General features: G+C 36.6%; 2 protein-coding genes across 2 annotated transcripts; one reads left to right on the plus strand and one right to left on the minus strand.

The window, feature by feature from the left end:
- Positions 1-3,772: 3,772 nt before the first annotated feature.
- On the plus strand, positions 3,773-5,872 carry LOC104246801 (protodermal factor 1). The gene is made up of 3 exons (XM_009802685.2): positions 3,773-4,036; positions 4,511-5,207; positions 5,290-5,872. The coding sequence occupies exons 1-3, from the start codon at positions 3,880-3,882 to the stop codon at positions 5,618-5,620; spliced, it is 1,185 nt and encodes a 394-aa protein (XP_009800987.1). The 5' UTR covers positions 3,773-3,879; the 3' UTR covers positions 5,621-5,872.
- A 1,316-nt stretch (positions 5,873-7,188) lies between these two features.
- On the minus strand, positions 7,189-9,273 carry LOC104246802 (uncharacterized). Its single transcript, XM_009802686.2, has 2 exons — positions 9,155-9,273; positions 7,189-8,549 (listed from the first exon to the last, which is right to left on the minus strand). Exons 1-2 carry the CDS (start codon positions 9,162-9,164, stop codon positions 7,501-7,503), a joined length of 1,059 nt encoding a protein of 352 aa, XP_009800988.1. The 5' UTR covers positions 9,165-9,273; the 3' UTR covers positions 7,189-7,500.
- Positions 9,274-10,161: the final 888 nt, after the last annotated feature.

Consider the following 10,161-nt stretch of genomic DNA (forward strand, 5'->3'; position numbering starts at 1 on the left):
CTTTGTTACCTAATTGTACATCGGGATTCTAGTTCGTTTATGTTACTGGGTTATAAGTAAATAATGTATATATATTTATAAAATTCTTTAAGATAAATAGAGGGTTTGGACTAAAGTTACTGGGTTCAGCCGAATATGCAAAATCCTATGCTAGCTCCGCCCCTGGTTGAACCTACAGTGAAAAGGGAACTTATTAGTGCACACAGTGATCTGCCACGAAGACACTTTTTCGCAAGAGCTGAAGTAGCTGGTGCTTGAAAATTTATATATTTATATAGGTGAAATTCAATTTCAAGACCTATCTGCTCTGATACTAAATTAAATTTTGTATAGAACCTCATCTGGAATATTAGAAGGTCTTGTAATAATTATTTACTTTAATCTCATTTGAATAAGGAAAAAAACTTTGTCAAGAAAATTCATCATGAAAATGTCGAGAATCACTATTCATTCCTTTTATATTTTTTGACTCAATTACTTACTTACATTATTTTTTTAATCTAAAAGTACACTTATATCTTATTTTTCTTAGATAGAATAAACGAAAAAAGGAATGTTTGTATTGTGGTTTTTATAGGTGCAAGATTTTTTTTTTCGAGAAAAGATTTCCTCTTCCAATATCATGATTGAGTTAACCAAACCGACACACCTCCTTCTCTTTCGGATTTAAAGTGGGTCCGCCCCTTCCATCGGAAGCAAGGCCTATAACGCCCTTGCAATATCATTTTTGAATATAATTCCTCGAATTAATTTAACTCATATGTTTTTACCAAATATGTGACAATACATTAATACATGGCAAAATCTGAATTTAATCTAAGATAGCGAGACATTTACAGAATTTCAATTTTTATCCATAGGTTGTAGTATGTAGATACGAGGGCAATAGATTTGGGGCTACATGTCCAAATCTATGTGAGTTTTGAGGGTTCTTGCTATACTTGTAAATATTTCCCCTGGTAATAAGAAATTTAATTACCAAAAAATATTAATGACTTCTTTGATACTATATTAAATTAATGTTGGATTTGCCCCTATACAATTTTTCCTGTTGTTTCTCAATGTTTCATTTTTATTTATTAACTTTAAGCATTCGCATAGTGATCATCTTCAACAACTCAAAATATGCATGCTGCAGGTAAATAAATATAACGATCTGACGAAGTCATTTTCTTGCTTTATTTCTTTTAATTTGCTTTTATCATTTGTTAAATGTAATTTTTACATTTATTTATTTTTTCTATTCTTTTACAAATCATAAATTGATTTTCCATAACTCTTTTCATATCCTCATCTAATAACATCAGACAAGAAACTTGAAATTCATATAATGTCTTAAGTAGAAATAAAAGGAAGTTAAATTAACAATTTGATACAAGCATATTATAGGAAAAAGACAAGAACAAAAGTCCGCTAGATTGTTCATTATTTTAAAAAGAAATGGAAAAATGACACTGTAAAAATAATAGCCGAAAAAATATATAAACTTTATATATTTTTTTTTTGTATATATGCCTTATGTATGTTATATACAAAAATTATACCAATTTTATATACTTTTTCAACTACCAAATGTAAATAATTTATGGCGCGGGCTAAAAGTGATAATGTCCAAAGAAATCCTAACTTCTTCCAGGCTGTCAATTAACACCGGAACCCATAACCAGGTAAATACTTACCCACACCGGGTGTTTACACCAAACTATATTAACTCACTATGGTTAATTAATTTAGTTAGATGAGAATGCATATAATTTACCATGGTTAAATGATTGAAGTCCATATGCAAGACACATGTCATGTATCTATTGGTTTGATGTAAACACCCGATGCGGGCAAGTTTTTACCCTCCTTTTTTCTAGCTGCATTTAGAGGCGGACCTAAAACTAGTTTTGTATTTATAGTTTGAACTCGTTATTTTTTACTTGAATCTTGTATATATACGTAAACAGTTTAAATTTTATGAATATAACAATAATAACAACAATCCAGTAAAATCCCACTATTGAGGTCTGGGGAGGGTAGTGTGTACGCAAACCTTACCCCTACCCCGAAGGAGTAGAGAAGCTGTTTCCGAAAGACCCTCGGCTCAAGAGAATAAAAAGACAAAAGAAGACAACATTAGTTTCACTACAGAAATCATAGGAAAAATAGGAACATAAAATGCAGAAGAAAAATGCAAAGCAGAAACGATCGCTAGTAAATAGGTCATGCACCGAAAAAAGAAAATAGTAAGACATGACATTGTCACTAGCTATCTTAGATAAAAACCTTACCAAACTAGGCTCACAAAGGTACAAAGTAAGGCAAGACTCAATTACCTCCTAACCTACAACCGTAATAAAATCACACTCATTCTGAACTCATCAACATGAAATCTTGGACTCAGTTCTTGCCTCGCATACTCATCAGTTTACAATTATTGAATGGTAGATAAAAAAAAGTCAAAAGATGAGAAAGGTTGATTTACCAAAACAAGCTCTTGTTCATCCACAACAGTCACAGGTGGCTTTGACACAAAAAGAGAAAGAATTTAAAAGCTCAAAGTCCCAGGGGGACAGACAACAATTTTGCAGTCTCATTTACTACAGCAATTCAATGCAGTATTCCTTCACCTACCTGTCTGAGAAGGCATCAAGTCTCATAGGAGTATTAATTATGTCAGCCAAAACTGGTCTTACTCATACCATTCTTTTCCAAGTGTTTCCTTTGTGGAAATTCTCATATTTACTACTTAAACTCAAAATAAGAGTGTGTGTTAGTGGAGAAAACACATAAAATAGGAGTGCTATCAGCTCAGTTGAGCTTAAACAAGCAGATTCCAAGAAAAAGGACCTGGATTCAACTGTATCAGTGCAGTTTCTCTCTGTGTGTGTATATATATATATATATATATAACCTTCACTATCACAAGAATATAGCGATCAAAGAGCTATGACTCAGCTGCTTCATATATTACACCGTATTGCCTTATCGGAGCTGGCTCTTCCGGAAGAGTGTAGGTCAATGATTATTATAAAGGCGTATGTGAAGGACAATGATAGTAGTGGGGTTCCAGATGTCGTCGCTAGATTGAGATCTGTAGGGTGATAGGTACTTCAACTACATTGTAGAGAAGGGTATGGTAGGCTTAGTAGGGCTCGGACTTTCAATATCACCGTTATATTTGTAAGTGATACAATTTCAACTTTCTACCAATTAAACTTAAAGCCGGTATGATACTCTACCTGCAATCCTCTCACTATATTCACATATACAGTGAGATTTACATCAAGTAACAGCAGAGCATATGACTTGGACATATTTCAGTATTCCCACATAATAATACAGGCAATTGTAGAAAGAGATTCTCCTAACCAGAAAGTGTTTATATGGTCATATATTTTATAACTGGGACTATGGAAAGTATTTTGAATTTGTGACAATGACATACTTGGATATAAAGCACAGCCCGATGCACTAAGCTCCCGCTATGCGTGGGGTCCGTAAAAGGGCTAGACCTCAAGGGTGTATACTTTAGCCTTCATTTCTCAAAGAGGCTGTTTTCACGGCTTGAACCTGTGACCTCATGATCACATGACAAATGACATACTTGGATATGTTTAGAGTAATTAAGGACCTTTGTCCATATTCTGCAATATGAGATTTAAATGACACCTTAAATGCAACCTGCAACATATACAGCTAACCTCAAACTCTTTCACCTGCTTATATTAACTTCTGTCCTCATTACTCTTTATATATACAGCTCTTCTCTTGTATCACTAGACATAAGTTAAACTCTTTAACAAACCACCACCACCACCACCCCAATCCCACAACAACTCCCTCTTATTCATTCTCTTTTCTCTCCTTTAGTTTCCTTGAGAGCAAACCAAGATGGTGAAGGAGAAAAACATGCAAACTTCTCTAATCCTGTGGGCTGCAGTTGCCGCTTTGCTCTCACAGAATTTGCTCATTCCTGTCATGTCTACTGCAACGTTTGAAGAACAAAAAACCGATCACTCTCCGGACCCAAATATCAGAAGTCCAAGATGTCTCTCCTTACCTCTCTATGTCATGCTGTTTTTTGCTTCAGTCTTTTGTCACTGGCAATTTTCAAGATATTGCCATAAGCTGCTTTCTTTTAACTACTTTATAAGCTTAGTATTTGCATAGATATTGAACTAAAAGGGAAGCCCGGTGCATTAAGCTCCCGCTATGATGTGGGTCTGGGGAAGGGCCGGACCACAAGGTCTGTTGTACGCAACCTTACCCTGCATTTGTGCAAGAGACTGTTTCCACAGCTCGAACCCGTGACCTCCTTGGTCACATGGCAACAACTTTACCAGTTACGTAAAGGCTCCCCTTTGAAGGACAAATAAGAAATGTTTTCATTACTTCTAAATGTTTGCTGAGTCAAGATATCCAGGATAATAGGATGTTTTTCCAAATTTGGACTGGATTTTTGCTTGTAGACATGTTCATGCAAATCTCCTTCAATCTCACAATTTTATATATTTTATGACAGCTTCGCCAACATCTCCATCACATGGCTCAGGAGGCGGCTCAAGAACACCATCCTCTCAAGGAGGCAGTGGTCGAACACCGCCTGCTAATTGTGGTAATCCTCCAAGTAGAGGGGGGCGTCGTAGTCCCACTCCGCCTCCTCCTTCTGGAGGTCGTGGAGGTGGTTACTATCCATCCCCTCCAACTTCTGCTGGAACTCCTCCAAGTACTCCCTCCACACCTACCCCACCAACTACTCCTATCATTGGCCCAGGCACGCCAAGCACTCCTGGCGTCTCCGTACCACCACCTCCATTTGACCCAAATTCACCACCTTCTAGGGGTGGTTACTATCCCTCCCCTCCAACTTATGGTGGAACTCCTCCAAGTATTCCTACACCTAGCACCCCGTCCACACCAACCATTGTAACCCCACCAACTACTCCTATCATTGGCCCTGGCACTCCGAGCATTCCTGGGATATCCACACCTTCAGCTCCATTTGACCCCTATTCACCACCTTCGGGCGGCTACATCTATCCCTCCCCTCCAACTTTTGGGGGAAGCCCTCCAAGTTTTCCCACACCTAGTACCCCCGGTTTTCCCACAATTCTAACCCCACCAACTACTCCAATCATCGACCCAGGCATTCCAAGCACCCCTGGTATTTACATACCTCCACCTCTATTTGATCCCAACTCACCACCTTTCCCACTTGAGTAAGTGAATTGTGTCATCAGCTTTACATGCAGCCAATTGCAATATGCAGCATAGTCTAACATGAAATGTTATGAATTGCAGTTACTGGAGGACAAACCCGGCTCTAATATGGGGTTTGTTTGGCTGGTGGGCAACTGTTGGTAGTGCATTTGGTGTGGCTGGTGCTCCAGGGTTCGGGGGAAACTTGAACCTGCTGCAAGCACTTTCAAACCCTCGTGCCGATGGCGTTGGGGAACTCTACAGGGAAGGAACAGCTTCTTTGCTGAACTCCATGGGGAGCAAGAATTTCGCTTACAGTACCAAACAAGTTAGGGATAGTTTTGTTGCAGCACTCAGTTCAGACAAGGCTGCAGCAGCTCAGGCGCGGATATTCAAGTTAGCCAACGAGGGTCGACTCAAGCCCAAAACTTGAAACACTAATATATCCATAGTCACTGTGTATCTTGCTATGTCCAGTTTCATTGTGATTTCCTGTGAGTTTGCTTTAGGGTTGAATCTTAATGTCTCAAGAGGATGCCAACTTATAATCAGGTATATGTAAATTATTACTCTGATGTGCTATGCGTTAGATTGCCTTATGCAGATTTCACAAATATTTGAATGTCTTCTCGGTAAAGAAATCATATGTCCAAATAAACAATAACATAGTATTGTATTAGGTCAACATGCTGCTTCTCAGAATCTCCACAAGAACTCTGTGGTTTTGTCAAAATTAATAAACCGTAATTGACCAAAGTTGAAAAGAGAGACAGGCACACGTCGTACAACCTATATAAATTGAAAAGAACTTATCGAGGTTAGATGATCTTTCTTCAACAAAGTTTATCAACAACAACAACAACATATCCAGTATAATCCCACATAGTCGGATCTGAGGAGAGTAGTGTGTACGCAGATCTTACCCCTACCTTGTGGAGGTAGAAAGGTTGTTTCCAATAGACTCAACAACGTTTATCGATAGGAGAAAAATAATTAAGCAGTAGAATTGACCATATTGTGTCTATTGTATGCGGCTTCCGCTATGTAGGGAGTCCGGGGAAAGAATTGACCATATTTTATCTATCATATGCAGTTTTACCTTGTATTTCTGTAAGAGGCTGTTTCTGTAGCTTGAACCTGTAACCTCCGAAACTCTCCCTGGCACAAAAAAGGAGCAGACGAAAACAAATGTAATGTTTTCTCCCATTGTAGTGTTAGTTCATAAACCAAGCTCCAAAACAATTATCCATAATTGCCTGTGCATTATTTGTGTTCGGATGATAATCCAAGACTTTTACCTTTGCAAATAAGCTGTTAAAATTTAAAACTTGCAGTGGAACCACAAGTCAATGTAAGAAAACTCTGTGCGAAAAGGGTAACATAAGATACATTTCTCATTTCAGAGACATTTTCATTAAGATAATTACCCAAGCTCTGGGCAAGTCATTGGTTTGCATAACCTAATCAGTCACTTTTCCCAAAAATTTCATTCATGTTTAACTTGCACAAGTAGATGACAACAGTTTGATCCAAAAAAGTTCAAAAAATTACTTACTATATTCACAAGGTTATTCTGTCTGCTAAAACATCAAAAACTGAAACCACTAAACAACAACCTGTGGTTGGTGAGTTCATATCATATTTCAGTTCTAAACTTCATCATACCAGTTTGATTCTGGTTTTTAAGGCACACCGATGGCTTAAAGGTTAAAACAAACAAATAAATCAAGATCTAAATGTAATAAAGCAAACAAAAGATTCAGTAGTTTTCATGAGATGTTGAAAAGATTGCTCAAAGGAAAATTGTAATGAATAGTTTTGATCTATGTTGGTCGGACTCTCCAAAAATTTCTCCGCGTGCGTGTCGGATCCTCCAAAAGTAGTACATTTTTTAAGGATCCGACAAGGGTGCGGTATCATTTTGGAGAGTCCGTGCAACATAGGTTTTGATTATGAGTAGCAGGGTTGGCAAAAAGCAACCCCGCAGTATTAAAGAAGCAATGGTACAACATTAGACCTTTTGTTCACCACATTATAAGCTTTTAAAAAGTGTAGAACTATTCATATAACATATCTACAATTGAAAAATCAACCAACAATACAACTCCAGAACAATACATTCAGTAGCCAAACAGTATGATAGTCCAGAAAGTATTTTCCATCACAATGCAAGCACAGTAAGTGGAACGGAACCTGGTCAAAATATTATTAGCACCAAACGACATTATTCAGGTCCGCTGTCAGTAGTCCAAAGCAGAGTGAGTGAAATTCTCCCCGCGCTGTTAGAAGAAATTACGCAGGAAGAAGACCTGATTAGCTCAAATGAGTCTCAAACCAGTTGAAGATTTGCTCAGATTGCATGCTGGTCATTTCATGAAAAGCAAATGCAAGGTTCATTTCCTCTTCAATGTGCTTTGCTAAGGACTTATCCGGGAGAACAATCCCTCTCTCTTGGAGAGTCTTGTTCCAATGTATATCACGCCCATCATTTGTCATGAAACCATTCTTATCAACGAAACCTTTTTCCTGGAATAGATTAAACAACTTCGCCGAGGTAGCAACATCAATACCAGGGATTCTATCAGCAAACAGATTAGGCGACAAAGGAAACTCCAAGCATTTAACTTCTGCAACATCAATGCCTTTTCCCTTCAGGAGTATCGCGAATCGTTCTAGTTTCTGCATCCTACTCTTATCTTTTGGCATGTGCACAAAAAGGGTGGGCGGATAACTCTCTGGAATCTCCATTTGATCATACAATCCTTCGATAATCATGACCGTGATGCTACTAAATCTTAAATCAGTCGCGAGAATTGAAACAAAGTATCCTCCAGAGGAAGCACCCAAAGCTACAAGAGGCAAATGTTGAAGCTTTTGTTTAGCAATCCACCACTCAATAATATCTTTGACGACAAATCTTTCCTCTTTGAACGACCAGCACGCCTCAGCACTTGATACCGCGATAACTGCAAATTTCCTAGCTAAAGCATTAAGTGTAAGAAGCCTCTCTTCAGGTAGACCGACACAATTCGGGCACTTAGATGATCTATCCCAAAAGTTAGCTGCTTTACCATCACAACCATGTGCAAGAAAAAGAATTGCTTTAGGTGAGTCAGGGATTTGCCATATCATATCTGTGCCATTCCTGAACTCTACTATGGGGTCTAACTTAACCACAGAGCTAAAGTTATCCCAATTCTGGTTTAATATCTCAGATGATGAACCGGGTTTTTCTCCATTTTCTCGATACAAAACCAAGTATAAAACAGAAATGAAGAGAAAAAATGCAATCACAATAGGCAGTCGTTTATTTTGGACAATATTCGGTAGTTTCAATACCATCTTTCCTCGTTCGAGCATGCCTGGAAAACAATAGGATCATTATTCTCTCGCAATTACATTTGGAGATAACATAAAAATAGGCAAAAATCACAGTTCAGGTTAACATGATAAATATCTTGGAAATACAAACAATGTGGAGCATCCAAAAGCTTGCTCAAGAGGCGAGAATTGCCCAAAACCACCAATTTTCTTTCCCGCAATCGATGTGGGACTTCAACACATTCTCTGTGATGAAATTGAATAACTCCATTTTCCACATTTGTATTAAAACAAATAATTTAGCTCCAAAAACTCCATTGTTTAGAAAGATTTGGAAGAAAAACCCTCAAAGTTTCTTCTTCAAAAATTGAAAACCTTCAATAAAAAAGTAACTTTATCTTTTTTTTATTTTTTTAGATTCAGCTCAATTGCTCGAACAAACACTTCTGCTAAAAATAAAAATAAAAATTGAGAGTGCAAATTCAAAAGTCAAACGCTCCAAAAACATAATACAAGCAGTGTTAAGCCTCCATTTCTGCAGAAAATAACTAAGCAAAGTAACAAGAGATGAATAGACTTATGGACAGACTTTAGCATAAATATATTTATAAAAGAAAAAGAGAATCACAATATGAAGCTTAATTACCTGAAAACATTTTTATCTTCCGATGTCTGTAAAAAGGCTCTAGTTGATAGAGATCGAAGTCGTTGACTGGTTATAGCACAAGTTGCCTGAAAATATTGAGGTGGTGAAAGAGTGAAGATGGGGAACCATGTGCCATGGATTCAAACTAAAGTACCTGAATCTTACTCAAAATAGTAAGTACGGTCCAGGTCCAGTTTTCGCATTGATAATTGAAAAATAATCACCATTTGCAAAGTTACATCATAATATATTGGTAATTGGAGCACGTGTATATATGTATGAACTTACGGCATATTATGATGTAACTTCACTATATTATGTTGGAAGTTCACATTTAAAAATTCGAACTCCAATATATTATATTAGAATATTTTTGAATTTTGAGCAATATTTTCATTCAAATTTATTTTTATATAAAAAATAATTAAATTTTAATTATTTTTTATATTGTGACTATTTTTCAATTACTATTTATAAATCTGAATATACTTTAGCCTCAGCTCCACATTGGTGTTTGGACTTCTAGATTAAACCAACGTCCTTGTAATGACTTAATATGAATGAATATTTTCCTGCCTTTACCAACAAAAAAAAAGTACTACTGTACGATTTATTTAAAAAATTAAAAATTGGATCTTTTTATTCAGAAATTAGCTTATTCCGTGACTTGTATGGGTAATTGTTACCAGTCGTATTTCATTCGTATTGTTAGTGAAGGATTGAAAATATCCGCTTAACAATTTAGGCACAAGCAAAAAATTCAACAAAAGTTATATAATATTAATTCATTAAACTACCGAGAGAACTTGGTAGGAGACTTTTTCACCACTCATAAACTCTTAGAATCTATCTACATTATAACTACCTCTCCACCATAGAAAATATGTAGTAGCATCCCTATTTATAATACTACAAAATCAAAAATTTATTCCAATATAAAATTGGTAAACAAAACCTAACTAGACATGAATTAAATAAACTACCAAATATCAAATCCTAGACAACTT

The sequence above is a fragment of the Nicotiana sylvestris genome, chromosome 8 (assembly GCF_000393655.2).
Source record: "Nicotiana sylvestris chromosome 8, ASM39365v2, whole genome shotgun sequence".
Classification (NCBI taxonomy): Eukaryota; Viridiplantae; Streptophyta; class Magnoliopsida; order Solanales; family Solanaceae; genus Nicotiana; species Nicotiana sylvestris.

What these genes read in the sequence shown, in the direction of transcription:
- LOC104246801 (XM_009802685.2), top strand. Translation starts at nt 3,880, where the DNA reads ATGGTGAAGGAGAAAAACATGCAAACTTCTCTAATCCTGTGGGCTGCA. An exon ending in AAATATCAGAAGTCCAAGAT is followed by an intron (nt 4,037 to 4,510) that starts GTCTCTCCTTAC and finishes ATTTTATGACAG; the next exon opens with CTTCGCCAACATCTCCATCA. An exon ending in TCACCACCTTTCCCACTTGA is followed by an intron (nt 5,208 to 5,289) that starts GTAAGTGAATTG and finishes TATGAATTGCAG; the next exon opens with TTACTGGAGGACAAACCCGG.